Here is a 25,869-nt window from a genome sequence, read left to right as displayed (position 1 = left end):
CTTGTTTACTTCTGTTTGTGATCTCCTGAGTTTCTCTAGTCCTCTTTTATTTACTCTCAGATTAGGTATGCATGCTCAGAGTAGTAGTCTTTGTAGTTAAAATAATTTCATTTGATCTAACTTTGTCCCCACGTGGGTTTGTGGAAATGCTCAGAAGAAATATGATTGGTTCTTAGAAACACTGTGTAAAAAGCTTTTTTGTGAATAAAACTATCTGGGGGGGGGGGCTGCGAAAAAAACACGGACAAGCATAGAGAGACACGATTGTACGCACCCTTCCCAGAGTCTTGCTGGTTCAAGCCTCTGTGTGTATTCTTATTAATCAGAGTTCAATCCTTCCTTTACTTTGCGAACGCAACACCACAGCAATGTTGGCTTTCCTTCCTTGCGCTCATCACCTCCACCCTATGGTGTCATGGCATTAGGTGCTGGCCTGCACCATTATTTTGAGGACAAATCAACACTGACTACCTTCCATTTGGATTACTGCAACGTGTTATGCAAGGAGTTGAATTTGGAAATGGTCTGGAAACCTGAGCTAGTGCTAATAATGACTGCAGGACATTGATTGGCATTTGACAGGGGAGTTTAGGCAAATTCACACCAACGAACATACACTCACACCCTGTGTGAGAAATGTTAGACGTGGGTGTGAGATCCTCAAAATCTGAACAAAATTAATAAGCAGCAGAGAGTTTATCGATTACAAAATAACGTACTTGCAAGATCAGGTGTCCAAAAGCAGACACACCCAAAAATAGTAAGACTGAGGCTTATATCCCTTATACCCGAGGCAGGTTCCCTCCTGTTTCCCCATTGGCTGGGTATGTTCAGGGTTTACAGCCTATCACATCTTCCCAATTAAAATACTAAAATCCCTCCCCCTTTGTTGACATCTCCCATTACTCTGAATTTGATGACCATTCCTCCTAATTTCTTTCCTCCTTCTTTGGTCTGTGTTCCTATGCTTTTACACATTGACTCAAGCAATAAAGCCACATACTGACAACCCCTGGGCATAAACAAGCTCTATATTTGCTGAAGCATGTGTCTATTTCAACTGTCAGCCAGCCTGTTTTCGGGCATTCTAACCACAAGTCATTCTAAAGATAAGCTGTTAAGCAAGTCTATGGTTAGCCTGCACGATATTACCACATTCCTAAACAATTTGTTTTCTTCTCAGCTGAGAGATTAAGTGGGTTGGCCGAGGATGTTCTCTTGCAGGTGACATCGACTGTTCTTGTATAAAAGCCACCAGCATTGTCTAAGGCGAAGTCCTTGTCTCTGTGCCTCTGAGTTGAAGGGAAATGGCATTTGGTGGAACTCTGTGGATGCTGATATTATATACAACTATTTTCATTCATTTCTTGCTGTTAGTGTGGGGAGTTTCTTATACTCTTGCCAGGACCCATGTGCCTCGAGGAATGAGCCGTGCTGCACCATTGATACTTTCAAATCTCTTAGTGGGATATGGATTTGTACTGGTAAGTTTATTTTACATATATTACAGGGATCAAGCGACACCTCTCTAAAAAGGGCTGCAACATTTGAAATAATTTAGTTTAGAGAAAAGGCAAGTAAGAGGCGACGTGATAGAAATGTTTAAGATTATGGAGAAAATAGAGAGAGAAAGGTTTTCCTCCGTCTCTCACAACACTAGAACTTGTAGACAATCCAATGAAGCTCAATGTTGGAAGATTCAGGACAGATAGAAGAAAGGACTTCTTCACACATAATATATTCAATCCATGGAAGTCACTCTCACAAGAGGCAGTGATGGCTGCCAAGTTGAATAGCTTCCAACGTGAAATAGAGAAATTCATGGAGGCAATAGCCGTGGATGCTTATTAACCAGCTCTGGCTCTAGAGATGGAGGCAGCAATGCTTCTGAACACCAGTTGCTGGAAAACACAGGAGGGGAGAGAGCTCCTGTGCTTGAGTCCGGGTTTGTGGGTTTCCCATTGGGGCACCTGGTTGACAACTGCAAGATGTTGGAGTAGATGGGTCCTAATCCAGCAGGCTCTGCTTTGAGGCGTTCCCAAAGTAAAGGAAGGATTGAACTCTGATTATGAAAATACACACAGAGGCTTGAACCAGCAAGACTGGTTGTGTATAATAATAATTCCTGTCCACCCTCCAGCCCAGGTCGTTTTATTCACAAAAGAACTTTTGTCACCGTGCTCGGAAGAATCAATCAGATTTCCTCTGAGCATTTCAACAAACCCCACGTGGGGACAAAGTTAACCTACAAAAACTAATTACTGTTAGCATGCATATTTCTGGGGTAAACAAAACAGAACTCCTACAAAGGAGTGCATCCAGCAACCCCGGAAGTCACAAACAAGCAATATAAATGATAAGAAGGACACCAGGAGGACAGGGATCATTATCACCTTCATGTGAGATCTATTTCCCAGCCCTAAGATTAACATCCTAAAATTAACATATCAGAAAAGCTACATCAAAAGAACCTGCCCACTATCTTTCACAGCCCAGGATGCATGCCTGGCATAGCTGTCAACTTTCAGATTTGAAAATAAGGGATCTGCAGCCGGAATAAGGGATCACAGCTCCCAAAGTAAAGAGCTCAGCTAATCTGTAGGTTGGCTTTTGCCCTTGCAAACAATCGTGACACCCTCTTTTCATGTTTCAGTCATTTTGCTTCGGTCTCTTGTAATGTACTGCCACCCAGTGGCCTTCCTGGCAAATTGCATCAGGTAATTCAGAGGTGGATCCCAACATAACCTTTCCTTGCTTCTCTTTTTTTTTTGTAAATAATTTTTGTTAACAGGCCAATCAAATCACATTAATTCCAAATCACATTAGTTCCAAATTATACAGCCAAATTTTTAAAATTTTATTGGGGGTACCCATATGTCGCGCTCCAAAAGGGATCCAAATATTGCTCTTGCTGCTGCTTTAATTTCACAGTTCTATCCAGTTCTGTCCTGATAGTCTCCTTATTGTTTTCCTCATCTTCTTACTGTAATCATATATTCCTTTCTTTACGATCTCTGATAATCTTCACAAGCGGGTTGAAAACAAACATATCCTGTGTGGATTTTAAACTCTCCAGGAGCCATATCACAAAAAGGACAGCCACCATTTCCACAGCTCCATAAAAAACATTCATACAGTTTGTCCGTGATTTCTACCGGCCTGCGAATCTGTATCTCAGGGAGCCCTGCCAGGTCAAATTCACATTCCGATAACCATACATTCACATTCCGATGACCACGGTCCTCCTCCCCCCGTCCTCCTGTGGGCAGGCCGACTTGACGAATCTCCATTTGAAACTGCGTCACAAAGCTTTCCTTCCATTCCCGATATTCCCACCAGCCTCTCTTTGCTCAATAATTCATTTCCACACAGCTTTTTAATCTCCAGCTTGTGATTAGTAATTTGCAACGATTCTTTCTCTCTGGGAGGGAGCATTATTGGGTACTCACATAAGACAAAAAAAGAAAAGTTTTTTCCTCCCCCCTTTCCATTTCAGTCCGAAATACCAGTCTTTTAATGATGAGTCTTCACTTGATTTATTGTCCAGCCTGTCGCTCCGCACAGAGATCCCATTAATGAGCAGTCTTTACACCTGATCTTCACTTGAAGTATGTGCATTTGCTTCTTTATCCAATTATATATTTCGAAGTAATGCAAACCAGTGCGCGATCAGAAACAGCGTCCGGGAGAGCGGCCCCACCCAAGGGCTTTGTGCCAAGTGCCCGGTCACCCCCTTCTTTCGAATCCGGGAGTGAATTATGAGCACAGCTGGCAAAGCAGTCCCCCCCCATTCCCTTGGGGGAGTAAGGGAGGCTGCATACTCCCATATCAGCCTCTTAATTGCCTCGTGTGGGTCGGAGAGATGTTATTGTCGGACATCTTCCAATGCGCCCCCTGGTGGCCCCCCACCTTTCCTTGCTTCTCATTCCGCCCTCCTGACCGTTGCTTGGTAAGTGCTGCAGTTACTTTCCATAAGAAGACCTTTCTCCGTTTCCCAGACCAGCTGCGCCGGGGCTATTGCTCACTTCCAAGCCTCAATATTACCACACCGTCACCTCTCCCCTGGGAAGCGCTGAGCAAAGGCGAGTCCCCAGGCAACGCGGCCGATTTGATCGGCACAAGGCATGCAAGCTCCATCCCCCAGTCGTTCTTAGAGTCCTTATTGGGTGAGCAACACAGCCAAGCAACACAGTTGGAGCCTCCTTCCTCCCTGGCTGGCAGGGAGGGAGGGAGAGGAGCCGCTTCCTTTGAAACCGGGGAAATTTACGGGACATCATCAATCCAGGACAGCAGCGGGAAACAGCGCTGGGATAAGGGAGTTTCCCGCCAAATAGGGGACGGTTGACAGCTGTGATGCCTGGCAAAGCAACTGGCAGCTGGGCTGTGTACGCAAGCAGAGAGAAATGGACAGTAGAGGAAATGGCCAGAGATGCAGAGGGTTGTGGGATTTGATCAGAAATTACTGTCAATGAATTAAACCCACTCAACACCATGCTTTCACAGCTGACACAATGGCTTGAGGCATATTTTATAATTCCTCATAGTAATCCCATCTGATCCCCACACTCTGGATATTTGTACTCCTACACTGCTTAGGTTCTTATGCACTCCAGTGGATTTATCCTGAGTAGTACTAGCACTGAATACCCCCAATTTGTGTTGCGTCTTAAGGTTTGAAATAACAGGAAGCATACTAGGAAAGGAGAGTGGGCAGGGGCTTCACTTCTGGGCTGCTCAAAGAGAATAATTTTCCATCCCAAGAGGAAGGAAAGGATAAACAGCGCAGTCATCTCCCATGCACGGTTTCTGTTCCATAGGCAATACATATATGCAATACATATATCTAATTCTGATTTAAAATGCTAAATGGTTTGGTTTAAACAGGGAAGAATTCTGGAAAAACTGGGCATCTGCCATAGATATTCCATACTCAGGATCCTAAACCTACTCATTCCGGAAGTGAAGGACCCAAAAATGATCACAAGGGATCTGGTTTTTGATGGGGTGCCTGTGAGGCTGTACTGGCCCAAGACATCACCTGCTGGGAACAGGAAAGGAATCATCTTTCTTCATGGAGGGATTGCACTATTTGCAAGCATCCGTAAGTTCTTTGAAATGTTTTTGAAATGGTTCTCTTTGTTGTTTGTAGAGAATTTGGGGTGATACTTTAATGTAAAGGTCATGAAATGTTTGCTATGGAGGGGTGGGGGTGGTTTGTGCTGCCTCTGGGTTTTTAATTTTATCTTTATGAATACTGCTACAAAAGTTGGGTACCACCTCCACTCTCTGCCAAACCAGTAGTATGGGATGATGAGAATTGTAGTTTAAGAACAGTTGGAGATCCAAGCTTGGGAAACACCGCTCTAAAGACACTCTTTTCCTGAAAACTCAACCCCCCCCCCCCATTGCCATGAGTCTGACAACCTCTTTCTGCTCAGGCCCAAGAATTCCTCGCATATGTGCCACCAGCCCCTTTTTCATGTTAAGGCCTCTATCCAAGTGAGGCACTGACTTGGAAAGTGTTTTTTCCGCTGGCCTCCAATCTTCCCTTCAATACTCCAAATCAGGCATAGGCAAACTCCGGCCCTCCAGATGTTTGGGACTACAATTCCCATATCCCTAGCTAACAGGACCAGTGATCAGGGAGGATGGGAACTGTAGTCCCAAACATCTGGAGGTCCGGAGTTTGCCTATGCCTGCTCCAAATAATAATCAAAATCCTACCACTTATTAATTTCTAAGGTTTAGGGTGGTCTCCCCCCAAATCTATAACAATACAAAGAATAACAACAAACAATGTCAACAACCTGTGCCTACACACAGTTTAAAAGGCCGTCTATTGGTTAATTAGCCAAAGGCACCTGACGATATGAAACGAAGGCACACCTTCCTAGCACACCTTGCTTTAAAAGAATGGATTTTTTGGTTCTGTTCTGAGTTTTACCCATTGAAACTGCTGATCAGGAGGGAACAAAATGTACATAATGGTTTTCAACTAGTGATGCCCCATTTATAAAGGGTTCAGTTCAGCTTAGTTGTTGCCAAAAAAAAACTTGTTAAAGGTTGTGTGCCTTTTTCCAGGAACTTCTGAAAGGATCTGCCATTCGCTTGCCCATGGAACCGACTCGGTGGTTATGTGTGTTGAGTAAGTATCTTCACGCTTCAGTTTCTAACCCTTCCACATGAGCCCAGAAAACGGCTGATTTTGCCAACATCGTGAATTTGCCAACCTTTAGAATGGGTGTTCACCTTTGTATTTTGATTTTTATGCCTTTGGACCCAGTCCCTCTGGCTTTAAGCATAAGAAGCTGGATCAGGCCAAAGGGGGCCCAACATCCTGTTCTCACGGTGGCCAACCAAATATCCCAATGAAAAGCCCACAAGCTGGACCCAGACACAGGAGCACTGCTCCCAGGTGCAACGTACATCATCTGATATTCAGAAGCATTACTGCCTGTGATAGTGGAGATGGCCCATCCGCCTTGTGACTAGTATTCATGGATAACCTTATCCACCATGAGAGGCTGATATGGCTTCTCAATCTATGCTAGTTCTATCTGTTGGGATTATCTCTATCCTGCCTTTCAGACAAAACTCCTTCCAAGGCGTCATATAAGGAACATCAAACTACTCTTACATAAAACTACCGTATTTTTCGCCCTATAGGACGCACTTTTCCCCCTCCAAAAATGAAGGGGAAATGTGTGTGCGTCCTATGGGGTGAATGCAGGCTTTCGCTTAAGCCTGGAGAGCGAGAGGGGTCAGTGCGCACCGACCCCTCTCACTCTCCAGGCTTCGCGGACCTCTCCGCAAGCAGCGGGAGCCAGCGCTGGGCTCCCACGGCTTGCAGAGAGCTGCCTGTTTGGGGACTGGGGTCGGGGGAAGCTCAGGCCTCCCCCACCCCAGCCCCGCTCCTGGAGGAGAAATAATTTTTTTCCCTTTATTCCCCCCCCAAAAAACTTGGTGCGCCTTATGGGACGGTGCGTCCTATAGGGCGAAAAATACGGTAGATAAATGTTTTTGTCCCTCTCTCTTAACTCTAGAACATGTGGACATTCGATGAAGCTGAATGCTAGAAGATTCACCTAAAAGAAAGTACTTCTTTACGCAGTGTGTAGTTAAGCTGTGGAACTTGTTCCCTCAGGAGGCAATGATGGCCTCCAACTGGGTGGCTTTAAAAGAGGATTAAACAAATGCACACGGTATAAGACTACCAGTGGCTACTAGCCATGATGGCTATAGCCTGCCTTTGCAGGTGGAGACAGTTGCTGAACTGAATGCCAGTTGCTGGAAGCTGTGGGAGGGAAGAGTACCACAAGACTCATGTTCTGATTGTGAGTTTCTCCAATGATTGAACACTGGCCACTGAGAACAGGATGTGAACTAGCATTATATTATCATGGAAAACCTCAGGCACTGGGGCTCAATGCTCCACTCCAGGCCTCTTCAGTTCTCCCTGAAGAGCCAGTGTGGTGTAGCGGTTAAGAGCAGTGGACTCGTAATCTGGTGAACCGGGTTCGATTCCCTGCTCCTCCACATGCAGCTGCTGGGTGACCTTGGGCTAGTCACACTTCATTGAAGTCTCTCAGCCCCACTCACCTCACAGAGTGTTTGTTGTGGAGGAGGAAGGGAAAGGAGAATGTTAGCCACTTTGAGACTCCTTAAAGGTAAAGGTAAAGATACCCCTGCCCGTATGGGCCAGTCTTGACTGACTAGGGTTGTGCGCTCATCTCACCTAAGAGGCCAGGAGCCGGTGCCATCCGAAGACGCTTCCGGGTCACGTGGCCAGCGTGATGAAGCTGCACTGGTGAGCCAGCACCAGTGCCGCACACGGAAACGCCATTTACCGGTACCTTCCCGCTATAAAGCGGTACCTATTTATCTACTTGCACTTAAGGGTGCTTTCAAACTGCTAACTGGGCAGGAGCTGGGACCAAACAACGGGAGCTCACCCCGCCGCGGGGATTCGAACCGCTGACCTTACGATCAGCAAGTCCTAGGCACTGAGGTTTTACCCACAGGGCCACCGCGTCCCATGAGAAACTGGAGTCTGGTCCTTCTACAGGTTGGGAAAAGCAGGGTAGGGGGTAGTGATAAAGCAGGATATCAAATCCAAACTCCTCTTCTTCACTCTGAAATCACCGCAGACCCCCACCTCTGCACCATTGCCCCTCTTTTTCACCCTCCTTGAGTGGCATCTGCCTGACTGGAATTTGTCTTGCTTGCGTGAAGGCAGGGGTGCCAACTTGAGTAAATATTGCCCTCCCCCAACGGTAAGTCCCATATTGCCTAAATGATCACATGACGTGGAGCACATAACCATTTGAATGGAAATGTCAATCAGCTTAGGGGGACCCAGCCTCCTTGGGGGTGCTGAAGGTACCTCAGCCCCAAGTATGATGTCAAATGATGATGATATCTTGTTTTTTCTTTAGATTTTGTTTAGCTCCTAAGCATCCGTATCCAGTCCCTGTACAGGACTGTTTAACTGCTGTAATACACTTTCTGAAGAATGCAAAGGAATATGGAGTGGACGCCAGCCGCATTGCCATTGCTGGGGAGAGTAGTGGAGGCACTTTTGCTGCAACCATTTGTCAAGAACTGGTGACCAGAGAGGACCTCCCAAGAGTGCGAGCTCAGGTCCTCATTTACCCATTCCTCCAAGGAATGGACTTCAATTTGCCATCCTATCAGCAAAACCATTCAGTTCCTCCCTTGTTCCGGAAAAGAGCTGTCAGTTTTGGTTTGACATATCTCACTGGGAAGACAATGAATGTAGATGGAGTTCTGAAAGGCGCCCATGTCCCTCCTGATTTGAGAGAGAAATACCAAAAATGGATCAATGCTGATAACATTCCAGAAGAATTTAAAGCTAGGGGCTATATTCCTGTAGAACCTGCTCCATTTTCAGAAGAACTTTATGAACAAGTTAAAAGAGGTTATGAGACAATGTTTGCCCCCCTTCTAGCAGAGGATGACATAATCCGCCAGCTCCCGGAGGCTTTCATTCTAACCTGTGAATATGATGGATTCCGGGACGATGGGCTGTTGTACAAGAAGCGGCTAGAGGACAATGGTGTGCCAGTGACATGGTATCATGTTCAAGATGGATTTCATGCAATAATGGCCATGGCTGGTTTGAAGGCAATTGAATTCCCGAGCACACAGAAATGTTTGCAGAGTGTAATACAGTTCTTAAAAGATTTATAGAAATGAATGACCTTCTTTGTCTTCCAATGGTTGCCTTCTGCTTCTGTGGAGGGAAATTCTGTGTAAGTGACTTCCTGTGTGCCGTCCTTGATCTGCCCTTATCTTCCAATGTTACTGACTGCGTTTACATACTCTTATTGAAGTAAATAGTATAACAGACCCTGAGGATTGCCACACCCCTTGCTACTGGTTTAGGAGTCTTCTCTTTCTAGAAGATCTCTCCCCTCCTGACTGGAATGAGACCCATGTAGGCTGTATCCACACAGCTGCTACTTCTCCTGGCTCAAAGTCAGCCCTCCAGCTAGCCCCTGACATAAAACTCTCCCAAGACACTCAAACCAAGCCCAGTCTAAAAACTCCCTCAGAAACTGCTCCTTTTATTTTTCTCCTCCCACTCTGCTTAGTACTCATTCAGAGAGGCTCCAGCCCTCTGCTGGAATTCTGAGGGACTGCATCACCAAACTCTGGTCTGGCTTTGCTGTCCATCACAGAGGTACTTAGCAGGGGTCAGGAAACTTTTTTCGCAGGGGGCTAGTACACTGTCCATGTGGTGGGCCGGACTATATTTTGAGGGGGGGGTGAACAAATTCCTATGCCCCACAAATAACCCAGAGATGCAATTTAAATAAAAGGACACATTCTACTCATGTAAAAACATGCTGGTTCCCAGACCGTCTGCGGGCCGGATTTAGAAAACTTCAGTGGGGGAGAGTGGAGGGTGGGGAAAAAGCTTTGCGGAGGGATCAAGAGGTGAGAAACTGGAGTCTGGTCCTTCTACAGGTTGGGAAAAGCAGGGTAGGGGGCGGGTAAAAGGTAAAGGGACCCCTGACCATTAGGTCCAGTCGTGGCCGACTCTGGGGTTGCGGCGCTCAACTCGCTTTATTGGCCGAGGGAGCCAGAGTACAGCTTCCGGGTCATGTGGCCAGCATGACTAAGCCGCTTCTGGCGAACCAGAGCAGCGCACGGAAATACTGTTTACCTTCCCGCTGGGGGAAGGTAACTCTTGCACTTTGGCGTGCTTTCGAATTGCTAGGTTGGCAGGAGCAGGGACCGAGCAACGGGAGCTCACCCCGTCGCGGGGATTCGAACTGCTGACCTTCTGATCGGCAAGCCCTAGGCTCTGTGGTTTAACCCACAGCGCCACCCGTGTCCCTTATAGAGGGTGGGAGGCTGGCCCAAATCTGAAAACGCGATGCTGCTGTCCCTTAGAGCAGCTTGGTATTGGTCCTGGGAAGGCTGAGAGGAGGTGGGGAGGGGAAACGGGGAACTTTCCTTGGGCAAAGCCAGTTTGAAGAAGAGTCCACCTGTATTTACAAAAACATTGTAATTTGGCTGAATGTTAAGTAGGTTGCTAAATCATAAATAATTGAGCACCATTAAACTAGATAGAATTAGGAAGATAAGTGAGATGAGGAAATATAAACCTTTTGGAGAACTATTAGATTACAAATTAAGTTTGTGGGACATAAGAATGCAAACAAGATGATAAATTGCTGGTAAAAAAATTTTTTATGATGAAAGTGGGAGCGGGAGACGTGAGGGAGTCCAAAGAAGTTGTGAAAATATGTTATGATATATGTTATACTGTGTGTTATCTTTGTATTCATATTGAAAACCTTAATAAATATTATATATATATATATATAAAAAGAAGAAGAGTCCACCTGCACCCGGAAGGCAAGGAAAGGGGGTGGGAGTGGAAGCACCTAAACACAGACACGAGGCTTCATTTTTATTATTAGGAGGCATCCGGGGCGTAGGAAGGGGGGTGCGGTGGTGGAAGCCCACCCTGGGTGTCATCTCTGAGGTGGGGTGACAAAAAGGCACACTGTAGGGGGCTCGCCCTGCTGCCCCATGTGCAGCGGCTCGAGTTGCCACCACTGCCCACAGCAGATCACAGCGCGCCGCCCAGGTCGCCCTGCCCCCCCCAGGTGCACGGCATGGCTGCTGCTCTGGGCGTCTGTTCAGCTAACTCCACCACTGACTGAAATTGTTGCCCCGAAGCAACGGGCGAGTTTCCAGGTCGGTGTAAAAATGCTCTGAAATGCTGCTGTTTGATTTATTATCCTCTCTTCAAGAGGCCTCTCCCCCCACTCTCTATCTCCAAATGACCGGGCGTGTTGAATCCTAATAGTGCGTTGTCCTACTCGGTACACTTACTCAGAAATGTATGACATTGGTTTTAAAGTTTACTCACAAGTAAGGGTAAAAGGGTCGCAGCTCACATGCAATTAATTATGCCAGGCATAGGCAACCTCGGCCCTCCAGCTGTTTTAGGAGTACAACTCCCATCATCCCTAGCTAACAGGACCTGTGGTCAGGGATGATGGGAACTGTAGTCTCAAAACACCTGAAGGGCCCAGTTTGTCTGAGTTATACTTTACCAGCCTTTTGCTACATTACTGCTAGTCATAATCAAAACAAAAATAAGAAGGTAAAGTGGTTATAATCCCAGCAATTAATCCGTGTTTTTGTGTTAATTGTGGAGTTATATACAATGGCGAGGACAATTTTATTCTGGTAAATATATGTGGCTAGAAAGCTAATTACTTTGTACCAGGCTTCCTTTCAACATCTCATTAATTTGACTTTCTGCTAAATTGTTTTTATATGCAACAACTGCGGCAAGAGTATTGTTAGCCCAGAAATGGAAACAAGAAGAAATTCTGACAAAAGAAGAATGGCAGCCGAAATTGATGGACTATGCAGAATTGGGCAAAATGACAGGAAGGATTCGAAACCTGTGGGACCAGAGATTTACAGAAGATTGGAAGACGTATATGAATTATTTGAAGAGCAACTGTAATCAACAAATTACGTTAGTAGGACTACAAGAAGTTTTGTAAGGAGAAATATATTAAGTGTTACAAAGTAGAAAAAGATAAAGATATTGGTTATGAGTTTGAAATGTAATAGGGAAGATAAGAAATACATACTGAGAGATTAGATTGGAAATTTTTCAGACAGGATTGATGGAAGTCAAAAATTTGAATAAGATGTAAAAGTATGTTTAATTACTGTTGAAAATGATATGTTAAAAAAAACTAATAAAAATTATATATATATATTTAAAAATAATTGACTTTCTGCCTTATTATCTATGCACCTCTAGGAGCCATACATCTCCGCTGCTTCTGGGACTCCCCTCTCCCTTTGGGCGTACTTGTCTGCAGCGGTGGAGGAAGCCGCTCGGGCACCTGGGGTGGCGTGTTCAGGAGCCTGTTTCCTCCCACTCAACCACCCTACATCTGGGGGAGAGGCAGCGGGCGAACCTTTGGGAAGCGCAAACGAGACGCATGACTTGGGCGCACTGCAGGTGCCACGATGAGTGCCGCGCGGTATTTTGTCACCCCCCTCAGTGGTGACACCCGGGGCGGCTCCTCACCTTCCTTCTCAGCTCCAGGCATCCTGCTGCCACTGGATAGAAAGACGGAGGGGGACAGAAAGAAGCAGCCTGCTGCAGATGGAGGGAAGTGCTGAGGAAGCAGGGGGAAAGGAGAGCAAATGGAGAAAGAGGAGCGGGGTGGGGTTGCGGGGAGGACGAATAAATGCTGGCCTGCAGCTTTATCCTGATCTCAGAATTAACACTGGCAACCTTCCATTTGGATTTCTGCAATGTGTTATGCAAGGAGTTCAATTCTGAAACTTCAGTTAGTACCAATAGTGACTCTTGGGACATAGATTGGCACTTGGCAACAGATCCATATCTCATCTGGGCCTGGATAGATCCCAGTCTGTTTTCAGGTGTGCACGTCTGATCTGAATAGGCCCACGTGCGGAATTCCTTCAGGTATCATGGCCCTAATTTGTGAAGGGTATAGATACCCTTGAGACACGAGTGGCGCTGTCCACAGAGCCGATCAGAAGGTCAGCGGTTCGAATCCCCGCGACGGGGTGAGCTCCAGTTGCTCGGTACCAGCTCCCGCCAACCTAGCAGTTCAAAAACACGTCAAAGTGCAAATAGATAAATAGGGACCGCTCTGGCGGGAAGGTAAACGGCGTTTCCGTGCACTGCTCTGGTTCGCCAGAAACGGCTTAGTCATGCTGGCCACATGACCCGGAAGCTGTACGCTGACTCCCTCGACCAGTAAAGCGAGATGAGCGCCGCAACCCCAGAGTCGGCCACAACTGGACCTCATGGTCAGGGGTCCCTTTACCTTTTTTATAGACACCCTTGCCCTTCCCAGCTGGACCTTAGGATGGTCAGTCCTTCTCTGAGAGCCCCCTGCAGATAGGGTGCAGCAGAGGGCTGCCCTGACCACCCACTTCTTCACACCTGCTCTTGATATACAGCTTGCAACTGTTTGTTCACTGACTTATTGGCCTGGATGACATTTCAAGGTTCTCCTTGGCAGCTCAAAGTTTGAATTCAAGTGACCAGAGGATGGTGAGATCCAAAGACATCTTCTTGCTTGTTGGCCTGATATGGAGAGAGCAGCATAATGTCTTGCCTTTTGTGTGTCTGGGGATCTGGGTTTGACTACAATTCTGTCTAATGTGGGTATAATGAAATGGACCCATTGCACTCCAAAGGACTTGGCTTAGCTTTTTGCACAGATGTTTCTCGTTGCTAAATCTTCAAACTCAAGCAGATATTATGTAGCAACATCTGCCTGGAGTTATGATGGGACAATTTTGGGACTTCACATTGAGAAAGAGAGAGAGAGAGAGAGAGAGAGAGAGAGAGAGAGAGAGAGAGAGAGAGAGAGAGAGAGGAAGGGATATTTATTTTTAATATCTTCTGCATATTCAAATTAACTTAATTTATTCTTCTACTTTAAATATATACTCTTTTGAAACTGCAGGTTGTAACAATAATCCTGCCAATGTTCTTTTCTGTTTACAATGTATCTGTAAATATTCAATAAACCATTTTCATTCTTTTATAAAAAGTTTGTTATCTGGGTTTTTTATTTTTCTGGTAAGTTTTGCCATTTCTGCATATTCCTTTCTTCCTTTCTGTATCCATTCTTCCTTTGCTGGGACTTCTACTTCTTTCCATTTTGGGGCAAGTAGCATTATTGCTGCTGTAGTAGCATACACGAACAAGTTTCTATACAGTTTAGGTAGTTCTGTCCCTATAATTCCCAAAAGAAAAGCTTCTGGGCTTTTATAAACATTATTTTAAACATATTTTCTATTCATGATGTATCATTTCCCAGTAAGCTTTAACCTTACTACAAGACCACCATATGATAAAAAGAACCTTCTTCCTCTTTACATTTCCAACATTTATTTGATTTAGATTTATACATTTTTGCCATTTTTGCCAATGGTTAGATACCATTGATAGTTTATTTTCATATAGTTTTCTCTTAAACCATAACATGCTGTAAATTTTACATCCACATTCCACAATCGTCCCCATGCTTCCATGTCTGTATTATGACCAATTTCTATTGCACAATGTATCATTGGGGATTTTACTTCCTCATCCTTTGTCTCCCATTCCAATAATATTTTATACATTATAGACATCACTTTTACATTCCCTTCTAACAGGTCTCTCTCCAGTTGTGATATTTGTTCCCCAGACCCTTGTAGCCTATCTTTCTGAAATACTCCATTCAAATGATGATATTGTATTCTTGTTGTTAGTTTTCCTGATAATTCCTTATTTTTTTATAAATTTATACTTTCCTCCCACTTGTTTTAATATTTTTTTGTAAGCTGTCCACCATTCTATAATATTGTAATCCTTTTATGTGAACCGCCCTGAGACCTCTGGGTATAGGGTGGTATATAAATTCAATTATTATTTATAATAATAATATTCTTTTTCTTTACCTCTATAATTTCCAACATTGAGAGCCAAAGAGGTTCCCCTCTGATAAATGCTTCTATTTATCCCATATTCTATACAACCCCCCCCTAATTATATGATTTATAAATCCTTTATGTACTTTCACCTTTTCATACCATAATGAAGCGTGCCAACCAAAAATATTATCATGGCCTTCTAAGTCTAGAATATGTGAATTCTCTAATGTTCTCCATTCCTTCAACCAAGAAAGTCAGGATGCTTCCATTTTGTATTGTTGCAGCAAATGACCAATGGGTCCAACAGCAGAGGAAGCTTTTATAAATAAATGAATGAACTAAATCCCATTGTATTTCAACTCCCCTCTTTGTATCAGTTCAGCAAGAGGCCATCAATGGGTCCAAGAGTAGAGGAAGCAGAGGAAGCTTAAATAAATAAATAAATAAATAAATAAACAAATGGACTTTATAAATGAAAAGTGGAGCAATAGACTGGGTGGGATTGGCTCCCATTGGTCAGCCTGCACAGCGCCAAACCTCTTTCCTCACCACACTGTTCTGGAAAGTTGCAGTGACCCTCCGGTTGGGAGGATGCCATTGCAGTGTCGTGCCAGCCAGCCCCTCCTGTATCGTTGTGCCGCCCCTTTTAATTATCCCTGATAAACTCCTCAGGGAGGGAAGAGGCACAATGATTTTGTGTGGGAGGGCAGGCAAACTCCTATGCACGCCTTCCCTTGGGAGGAGAAGATAGGCAAATTCACACCCACCAACGCGTATCCACACCCTGTGTGAGGAACAACAGTGTCTTTCAGGAATCCAGGATAGCTGCAATGTCTTACTGGATCATTAAGCTATTTCTTTTCTTCTCAACCGAGAATTATATGGGTTGGCCTAGGGTGTTCTTTTCCACATGGCATAGATTGTTCTCCTATAAAAGCCACCAGCGTTGGCCAAGGCGAAGTCCTTGTCTCTGTGCCTCTGAGTTTAAGGGAAATGGCGTTTGGTGAAACTCTGTGGATACTGATATTATATACAACGATTTTCATTCATCTCTTGCTGTTAGTGTGGGGAGTTTCTTATCGTCTTACCAGGACCCACCTGCCTCGAGGACTGTCCTATCGCCCAATAATATTGCTTCACGATTTCTTAATGGGATATGGATTGGCACTAGTAAGTATATTTTACATATATCATGGGGATGAAGACACCTCTATAAAAGGGACTGCAACCCTTTAGAGTCAATAAAATGATTTAGAATAATTCTTTTTAAAAATGCTAATTCATTTGAAAATATTGAAACCAATCTGATACCCATTTTTGAATTTCTTCTAACTTTTTCATTTTACATGCATTACCAGAAAAAAACAGTATGTCTCTATAAGTACCCCAATTCTCTTGGATGTTTAATTTCCTTAGTGCACTGGCTTCAATAGGAGATCATCATAAAAGTGATTTCCGTTCAAGTAAATTTTGATATCTGGTCAAAATTTTTCATCTTCCGCCCTCTGCTGCCCACTACTTTCAATGATTCTCTGGTGGACAGAGACAGAATACTCTTCCCACCGCTGTACATCAAGCTTGGCTTAATCAAGCAGTTCACCAAGGCTCTGGACAAGGATGGTGACTGCTTCACTTACTTGTGCCAGGCTTTTCCAGGATTGACCATGGAGAAGTTGAAAGCTGGCATCTTTGACGGTCCTCAAATCCGACAGCTCATCAGAGATTCAGAGTTCGGAAAGTCAATGAACGAAGTGGAACTGGAAGGGTGGAAGACATTTGTTCTGGTAGTGAAGATCTTTCTTGGCAACAATAAGGCCAGAAACCACGCAGAACTTGTCAACAACATGCTGACTGCTTTCAGAAACCTGGGCTGCAACATGAGCGTCAAGATGCACTACCTATTTTCACATATGGACCGGTTTCCTCAGAAACTGGGTTCTATGAGTGATGACCAGGGGGAGAGATTCCATCAGGACATGAAAGAGATGGAGACCAGGTATCAGGGTCGCTGGGACGCAGTCATGATGGCTGACTACTGTTGGACTCTGAAGAGAGACCTCCCTGCCGCTGAGCATTCCTGGAGTTCCAAGAAACGGAAGTTCAAGCCCTGAAGTTTGAAAAATGGTGAAGCAACATGCAATTTACGTGTACTTACCTTTATCAATGCCCACCATTTAGTTTACAGTAAACCTGACCTGATGGAGAGAAACGGATGCCATTTCCTGATTCAGCAGTGGAAAAATACCCTAAATCAGTTGTAGAAATCTAGACAACATTCAAAAAGTAAAAAATTGTTGCCCAGTGAATTATCAAACACTTTCTTTGCATCTAGAAAAATCATGGGTAATTGCTAATCATTTCTTTTTTCAAAATATTCAGTAGCATTTAATACAATTGCAACATTATCTTTTAACTGCCTCATCGGCAGAAATGCTATCTGGTCTTCATGTATTAAGTTTCCTAACACTTGTTTGAGTCTTCTTGCTAATATTGCCGCAAACCATTTATAATTACAATTAAGCAAAGTAATAGGTCTATAATTATTGACTTGAGCTGGGTCATGATCTTGTTTTGCTATCAATGTGATATTGGCATACTCATAATAATACTAATTTTATTATTTGTATCCCGCCCATCTGGTTGGGTTTACCCAGCTCCTCTGGGTGGCTTACAGCATATATAAGCATAATAAAACATCAAACATTAACAAAAAGAAAACCGTATCTTATACAGACTAAAATAAACCTATATAAATCAATATAAAATAATAATAATAATAATAATAATACCCAAATTAAAATAGCTGCCAATCCCAACAAGACATTTAACCAACCCCAACCCAACAAAAACAAAACAGGGGAACTAAAATTAAAGATTTTAAAACTTTTTGCCAGTTGCCACATCCCAAGAGTTGTTCCAGCAATGCCCCTCTGGCCTCCCAGCATCCCCTTTTAGCTGTTCAAGGTGAGTCTGGGCCCTGCCCCCTAGGCCAAGGAGAAATGGGCCTTTCAGCAGGGAATGGTCTTCCAAGTATCAGGTATCTCACCCTGTGTCAAAGTACTGGTCATGATCATTTCTAAAGGCTGGATTAGACGGTTCCAAAATACTTTTTTAAGTATTAAAAAATTGCAAGTGGAAAAAATATCTAATGCTAATTATGCATGCTAAATGTTTTGTTTTAAACAGGTAGGAATTCTGGAAAAAATGGGCATCTGCCATAGATATTCCATAATCAGGGCCATGTGCCTATTAATTCCGATAATGAAGGACTCCAAACTGATCATAAAGGACCTGGTTTTTGATGGGGTGCCTGTGAGGCTGTACTGGCCCAAGACATCACCTGCTGGGAACAGGAAAGGAATCATCTTTCTTCATGGAGGTGCTGGGGTGTTTGGAAGCATCCGTAAGTTCTGTGAAATGTGTTTGAAATGGTTAACTGTACAATAGAACCTCTATTTACAACCGCCACCACTCGCGGACGTTCTGGGTTTCCTTAGCTACTCTGGGCAGCTTCCAATAAAATATTAAAATACAATAGTCCTTCAGATATTAAAAGCTTCCCTAAACAGGGCTGTCTTCAGATGCCCCCCAAAAATATGGTAGGTGGTTTTTTTCCTTTAACATCTGGTGGGAGGGCATTCCACAGGGTGGGCACTACTACAGAGAAGGCCCTCTGCCTGGTTCCCTGTAACTTCACTTCTTGCAGTGAGGGAACTGCAAGAAGGCCCTCGGCGCTGGACCTCAGTGTCCAGGCAGAACTACGGGGGGGAGACGCTCCTTCGGGTATACCGGACGGAGGCCATTAAGGGCTTTAAAGATCAGCACCAACACTTTGAATTGTGCTCGGAAACGTACTGGGAGCCAATGTAGGTCTTTCAAGACCGGTGCTATGTGGTCTTGGCGGCCACTCCCAGTCACCAGTCTAGTGGCCGCATTCTGGATTAGTTGTAGTTTCCGGGTCACCTTGAAAGGTAGCCCCACGTAGAGCGCATTGCCGTAGTCCAAGCAGGAGATAACTAGAGCATGCACCACTCTGGCGAGACAGTCTGCAGGCAGGTAGGGTCTCAGCCTGCATTCCATATGGAGCTGGTAAACAGTTGCCCTGGACGCAGAATTGACCTGTGCCTCCATTGACATTAAAAACAGACATTTATGACACAGCAATATTAGTCATATCCAGTCCTTTTTTTCTAGAAAGAGAGGTGCCAGTACTCACCATGAAGTTGTTAAGGTAAGTGCCACACATTTATACAACAACAACAAAGAGGTGCCGGTCCTGCATACCCTTGTGTACCCCCTGGGGGGAAAGCATTGGTCATATCTGTTAATTTCAACAGGTTTACTTTCAGTAGGACTAACTCACAGTGGATTCAACTCACAGTGATTTCAATGTGAACGACCAAGGAAATTTGTAATGGAGAGTAACAAATAATTGCTCACAGCAGGCAGTGTGTGATGTGTTTCCTCCCCACTAGGAACCTCTGAAATGATCTGCCGTTCCATTGCCCACCAAACCGACTCAGTGGTTATGTGTGCTGAGTAAGTATCTTCTTGCTTGTTGTAGCAGAAAAAAGAGTATTTCCCCTCAGTTTCTAACCCTTCCACATGAGCCCAGAAAAAAGCTGATTTTGCCAACATAGTGGATTTGCCAACCTTTAGAATGGGTGTTCACCTTTGTATTTTGATTTTTATGCCTTTGGACCCAATCCCTCTGGCTTTAATGATAAGAAGAGCTCTTCTGGATCAGGCCATTAAACTACTTTTACAGAAAACCACCACATCAACCCATAAAAAGCCATTAGGATTCTTCTCCTAAGGCAAAATGGCCCTGTGGTTGAGAGGGAAAGTGCAGCTGGAGTGAAGGTGAACTTCTCTTTGGCAAATAAGCTCAAGCTGTTCCCAACTGTCCCGTCAGCCACACTTACCATCCAGTGAGAGCAGTGGTACATTGGGCAATGGGAGAAGTGTCATTTGCCAGGGCTTCAGAGCCCTTTACAAGGCAAGCCTTCCTGACAGTAATGGACATCATCTCTCCCAATGGCTGCCCTCACTGCCAAAATGCACCTTTGGTGCATGATCTGAAGCCTCCTGGCCAAGGTGGGTGAACTGGAGTTCTTGGCTTTAAGGCCATATGTTTTAAAGTGGGGAGAAAGAATGGGAAGCACTGATCTCAGGAAGGCATGGTGGGACATACTGGAGGTGATTCAGAATTGGGGTTGTTTTCCTTAGATGGAAAATGAAATCAAGGAAACATTCAAAATATAGAACTTGGTCATATTAGGCATGTCATGTGGAAAGTGGCCTAGGGAACTGTGTTTGTCGCTCTCTCTGAACTCTAGAACATGTGGACATTCAGTGAAGCTGAATGCTAGAAGATTCAGATAAAAGAAAGTACTTATCCATACAGTGCAAAGTTAAACTATGGAACTAATTCCCACAGAAAGCAGAGATAGCTTCCAATGTGGATGGCTTTGAAAAGGGATTAAATAATTGGGCAGAGTACAAGGCTACCAGTGGCTCCTAGCTATGCTGGCTATAGTCTGCCTCTATGGTCGGAATCAGATTTGACCAGCGGCCACTGAGAATGGGATGCCGAACTAGTATTATATTTGGGTGCAGAGCATCAGGCACAGGGGCTGAATGCTGCACTCTGGGCCACTTCATTTCCCCTCTGACCCCAGACCCCACCCCTGCACTATTGCCCCTCTTTTGCACCATCCTTGAGTGGCATCTGACTGGTGTGAATGTGTCTTGCTTGCTTGGTTGGAGGGTAGAGAAAGGTGTGTGGCTGTGTGTAGGAACCAACCTACTTGTCCAGTGGGAAAGTTCACATTTGCTTTCCATTTTGCTCTCTGGTCCCACCCACAGCTGACATGTGGCCCCCAGGAAGGTTGCATAGAAAGGAATGTGGCCCTAGGGGTACAACCCTTGATATATATGCCATTGCAGGAAAATGCTGCAAAGTGATGAATGCTGATGACATCTTGCCTTCTCTTTAGGTTTCGTTTAGCTCCTGAGCATCCGTATCCAGTCCCTGTACTGGACAGTTTAACTGCTGTAATATACTTTGTGAAAAACGCAAAGGAATATGGAGTGGACGCCAGCCGCATTGCCATTGCTGGGGAGAGTATTGGAGGCACATATGCTGCAGCCATTTGCCAAGAACTGGTGACCAGAGAGGACCTCCCCAGAGTGCGAGCTCAGGTCCTCATTTACCCATTCCTCCAAGGAATGGACTTCAATTTGCCATCCTATCAGCAAAACCATTCAGTTCCTCCTATGTTCCGGAAAAGAACTGTCAAAGTTGGTTTGACATATCTCACTGGGAAGACAATGAATGTAGATGGAGTTCTGAAAGGCGCCCATGTCCCTCCTGATTTGAGAGAGAAATACCAAAAATGGATCAATGCTGATAACATTCCAGAAGAATTTAAAGCTAGGGGCTATGTTCCTGTAGAACCTGCTCCATTTTCAGAAGAACTTTATGAACAAGTTAAAAGAGGTACTGAGACAATGTTTGCCCCCCTTCTAGCAGAGGATGACATAATCTGCCAGCTCCCAGAGGCTTTCATTCTAACCTGTGAATATGATGGTCTCCGGGACGATGGGCTGTTGTACAAGAAGCGGCTAGAGGACAATGGTGTGCCAGTGACATGGTATCATGTTCAAGATGGATTCCACGGAATAATGGCCTTTGCTGGTTGGGGGCCACTTGAATTCCCGAGCACACAGAAATGTTTGCAGAGTGTAATACAGTTCTTAAAAGGTTTATAGAAATGAATGACCTTCTTTGTCTTCTGTGATGGGATGATGAGCTGCTTGTGCGTAAAAGCTTAGTCCCTCAGAGTTTGGCCTGGTTAGCAAAGCTCTGTGTATAACGGAGCCCCTTAAGCATGGCTCCCTCAATCGCTGGCAGAATCCGACAGTGGGCGTTTACGGAATCTCTTCCAACATAAGAGCTCCTTAACGGAAACGCATCTTCTGGACTCTCGGCGCGACAGTTTCCGGCGAGGGGTGGGTGTCCCTATAGGAGGTCCTGGAACCTCCCCACTGTTTTCGCTGGAAGTGTCTCTGAGCCATCCCTCCGACTCACTTTCCCTCGGAGCTCCTTCTCTCCCCCTGCTGGTTCCCTCTTCGGCTGCTAAGTCTCTCCTAGCCTCCGTGAGCCCTTCCACCACCTATCCTTCCGATGGCAGTTCCCTGACATCTTCCAATAGCTGTCTTCTGCTTCTGTGGAGGGAAATTTTGTTCCTCATTGTGCGAATCCTTAAGTTAAAAGAAAAACTCAGGTCCAAGGTTTTGTCAGGCTAATTTATTAAAATCACCACTGTGTTTGTAAGTACATAAGCAAAGCTCTGTTGGACCAGGCCATTGCCCCACTTTGTCCATAATCCTACTCTCACAGAGACCAAGCAGGTGCCTCCTGAGATGCCCACAAATAGGACCTGGGTGCAAGAGTAGTTTCCCTGCTTGTAATTCCTAGCAAATAGCATTAATACTGCATGCAGTACTGGAGGGAAAACATACCCATGGCCTCCTCTATGAATTGGCCCAATCCTCCGTTAAAACTGTCCAAATGGGTCACCAACATTGCCTATTGTGTTTGCTAATTCCAATGAATAACTGTAGTGCCAAAATAATTGGAACATTTTAGAGACTGAGGAAACATCATGCTTGTGACATCTAATTTATCTTATACAGTGGTACCTCAGGTTAAGTACTTAATTCGTTCCGGAGGTCCGTTCTTAACCTGAAACTGTTCTTAACCTGAAGCACCACTTTAGCTAATGGGGCCTCCTCCTGCTGCTGCTGCGCCGCCGGAGCCTGATTTCTGTTCTTATCCTGAAGCAAAGTTCTTAACCTGAAGCACTATTTCTGGGTTAGCGAAGTGTGTAACCTGAAGCGTATGTAACCTGAGGTACCACTGTATTTTAAAAACACACAAAATAACAGACTGATGTCAAAACAGAACACCATATCTATCTGTGCAAAGTTACTTCATGACAATCAGTGCTTTTTTCCTGGGAGTACTTAAGGGTGTACACATTACCTGCACATTTTTTTCTTGAAGAAAAGCATTGATGACACTCCATGGAACTATCCATTCTCCAACCTAGCAGGGCACTGCATTATTATTATTATTTTTAACCAGGCCACTCATGTATTTCCCAACAGTGTTTTAAGTGGTGGGTCCGGCAACTTACTTTACTGCAAGAAGATCTCATACAAACTACTAACAAACCTGATACCCGAGAGTTGCTCCTATGAGCTAAAAGATGGGTCAGATGAACAATTTCAGAGGTTAACCCCGCCCCGCACACACACAAAATTCTGTTAAAGGGTAGCTTAGATGAATATTCCCTTTTTTCAAATGCTTTTTATTGATTTTTTCACAAACAAATAAAACTTAATTTATTGCAATCAACACTTTGTGTCGTCTTATTTACACTGCGTAAGTTCACGCCCAGACTTCCTTCCTTCCCTGCTTCGGTTTTCTTAATTTATATCTTCTCTTGCAGATTCTTATTTACCCTCTATACACATCACAGGATTTATGTTAACCCTGCTATAGTTTTTAAACTTCTACAGTTAATTCTTATGTATGCAACAAATTTACTCCACTCTTCTTCAAACTTTGTCCCTTTTTGGTCTCGAATTTTCTAAGTCATTTTAGCCAATTCTGTATACTCAAAAACTTTGGTCTGCCACTCCATTGCCATTGGGATCTCCTGTGATTTCCACTTTTGAGCCACAAGAATCCTGGCTGCAGCCGTGGCATATTGAAATAGTTTACGATCCTCCTTTTTCACCTCCTCCCCTATTATCCCTAATAAAAAAGCCTCTGGTTTTTTAGGGAATGTATACTTTAAAAGTTTATTCAGTTCATTATATATTAGATCCCAAAACTTTATCATCTTTTCAGATTTGTCAGTAGCCTTTGACATGGTTGATCATGATCTTCTGGACCACCGCCTCGCAGACGTGGGGATACAGGGCATAGCCCGTAACTGGCTGTGCTCTTTTATCTCTGGTTGGGGACAGAGGGTGGCACTAGGGAGGGAAATGTCGTCGCGCCATTCCTTGGTGTGTGGAGTGCCGCAGGGCGCAATTCTCCCCCCGATGCTTTTTAACATCTTTATGCACCCCCTTGCCCAGATTATCTGGAGCTTTGGGCTGGGCTGTCACCAATATGCTGATGACACTCAGCTCTATCTGCTGATGGATGGCCACACCGACTCGGCCCCGAACGCATTGACCAGATGCTTGGAAGCTGTGGCTGGATGGTTTCGTGGGAGCCGATTGAAACTAAATCCTTCGAAGACAGAGGTCCTATGGCTGGGTCGGGATGGCATGGGGATGAGGGACCAACTCCCTTCTCTTGCGTGGGCCGAATTAGTGCCATTGCCTTCCGTTAAGAGTTTGGGTGTAATCCTTGACACCTCCCTTTCCATGGAGGCGCAAGTTACAGCAACAGCCAAGGCGACATTTTTCCACCTTCGCCGCATCAAGCAGTTGGTCCCTTACCTTTCCCGCCCCGACCTGGCCACAGTGATCCATGCGACGGTCATCTCCAGGCTTGACTACTGTAATTCGCTCTATGCGGGGCTGCCCTTGAAGCTGACCCAGAAACTCCAGAGGGTGCAGAATGCTGCAGCAAGGCTCCTCACGGGGTGTCTGCCATGGGAGCATATTCACCCAGTGCTTTTCAAACTGCACTAGCTCCTAGTAGAGTACAGGGTCAGATTTAAGGTGCTGCTTTTGACCTTTAAAGCCCTTCACGGCCTAGGACACTCGTACCTACGGGACCGCCTCTCCCGGTATGCCCCACAGAGAGCCTCAAGGCCCATAAATAGCAACACCCTAGTGGTCCCGGGCCCTAAGGAAGTTAGATTAGCCTCAACCAGAGCCAGGGCCTTTTCAACTCTGGCTCCGGCCTGGTGGAACGCTCTGTCTCATGAGACCAGGGCCCTGCAGGATCTCATTTCTTTCCACAGGGCCTGTAAGACAGAGTTGTTCCGCCTGGCCTTTGGCTTGGAGCCAATTGGATTCCCTCCCCCTCTTTCTTTTTTCCTTTCTTCTCCTCCTGCAATGAGGCTACGTTTTAATATTTTAATGTTTCAATTATTTTAATGTTGTATTTTAATTTTGTTTTTAAGCTGTAATCATTCAACTTGTTTTTATTATTGCTTGTAAGCCGCTCTGAGCCCGGCCTTGGCTGGGGAGGGCGGGATATAAATAAATAATAATATTATTATTATTATTATTATTATTATTATTATTATTATTATTATTATTATTATTTTCACATGTCCCCCACGCTTGGATGAATATTCCCCAAAGGGACAGAACCTCCCTCACTCCCTCCCCCCTTCCTTTTGCATGTCAAGAGAGGCTGGCATCCTTCCTCATCACAGACCCCCTTCACTTGGTCTACCCGCTTCCCACACCCCACATTGAGGAGCTGCAGCGCCACCCCCACCCCCCAGAATCCCCCCAAAACCAACCCTGTCACGTGTCAAAGGCAAGGGATGGACGGCCACCTCCCCAGCCTGCAGCCTCCCTTCTCATCCCCTCTCCCCACCCTGCCCACTGCTGGCACTCAATTCTCACCTACGATGATGTCTTGGTGTCCGCTGGCTCTCCTCACAACCCAGGCGGCCTGGGGTCTGCTCTGCCTCTCGGGAGGAAAGGGGGTCCGTTTCAGGGTTCTGACAGACACCCTGCCAGGGGCGGAGGAAAGGGGGTGAGGTGGGGGCAGGCCGCCCTGGGTTCACCGCTGAGGGTGGTGACAAAATGCTGGGCGGCAGTGCGCCTGAGCCACACGTCTCTCCTGGGAGTGACGCGGTGGCTTGGGCGCCCACAGGCTCCGCTCTGCCCCTAGTGGTCCGCCCGCCACCT

At 45.2% G+C, this 25,869-nt stretch overlaps 2 protein-coding genes across 3 annotated transcripts; both read left to right on the top strand.

The window, feature by feature from the left end:
- The first annotated feature begins 1,097 nt into the window (after positions 1–1,097).
- Positions 1,098–23,886, top strand: LOC309359034 (arylacetamide deacetylase-like 3). Of its 2 annotated transcripts, XM_081892466.1 has the most exons (6): positions 1,102–1,484; positions 3,497–3,608; positions 4,885–5,101; positions 6,082–6,145; positions 8,436–9,240; positions 22,188–23,886. In XM_081892466.1, exons 3-5 carry the CDS (start codon positions 4,975–4,977, stop codon positions 9,208–9,210), a joined length of 966 nt encoding a protein of 321 aa, XP_081748592.1. In that variant the 5' UTR covers positions 1,102–1,484; positions 3,497–3,608; positions 4,885–4,974; the 3' UTR covers positions 9,211–9,240; positions 22,188–23,886. The 2 variants fall into 2 exon arrangements, with proteins under 2 accessions (XP_081748591.1, XP_081748592.1); XM_081892465.1 differs by lacking the exons at positions 3,497–3,608; positions 22,188–23,886 and having other exon boundaries at positions 1,098–1,484; positions 8,436–9,266.
- On the top strand, positions 15,134–21,751 carry LOC309358888 (arylacetamide deacetylase-like 4; the record flags this gene model as incomplete). Its single annotated transcript, XM_081892156.1, has 5 exons — positions 15,134–15,223; positions 16,404–16,754; positions 18,157–18,373; positions 19,446–19,509; positions 20,970–21,751. The coding sequence occupies 5 exons, from the start codon at positions 15,134–15,136 to the stop codon at positions 21,742–21,744; spliced, it is 1,497 nt and encodes a 498-aa protein (XP_081748282.1). The 3' UTR covers positions 21,745–21,751.
- Positions 23,887–25,869: the final 1,983 nt, after the last annotated feature.

The sequence above is a fragment of the Podarcis melisellensis genome (assembly GCF_964234715.1).
Source record: "Podarcis melisellensis genome assembly, chromosome: 16".
In the NCBI taxonomy this organism is placed as follows: domain Eukaryota; kingdom Metazoa; phylum Chordata; class Lepidosauria; order Squamata; family Lacertidae; genus Podarcis; species Podarcis melisellensis.
The sequence above is the reverse complement of the archived record's forward strand: the minus strand, read 5'-3'. Positions and strand labels throughout refer to the sequence as shown.

Bases quoted from the DNA above. Each gene is read 5' to 3' on its own strand.
- LOC309359034 (XM_081892465.1), top strand. From the start codon at position 1,308: ATGGCATTTGGTGGAACTCTGTGGATGCTGATATTATATACAACTATT. The intron at 1,485-4,884 runs GTAAGTTTATTT...TGGTTTAAACAG, and splicing joins TGGGATATGGATTTGTACTG to GGAAGAATTCTGGAAAAACT. The intron at 6,146-8,435 runs GTAAGTATCTTC...TTTTTTCTTTAG, and splicing joins TCGGTGGTTATGTGTGTTGA to ATTTTGTTTAGCTCCTAAGC.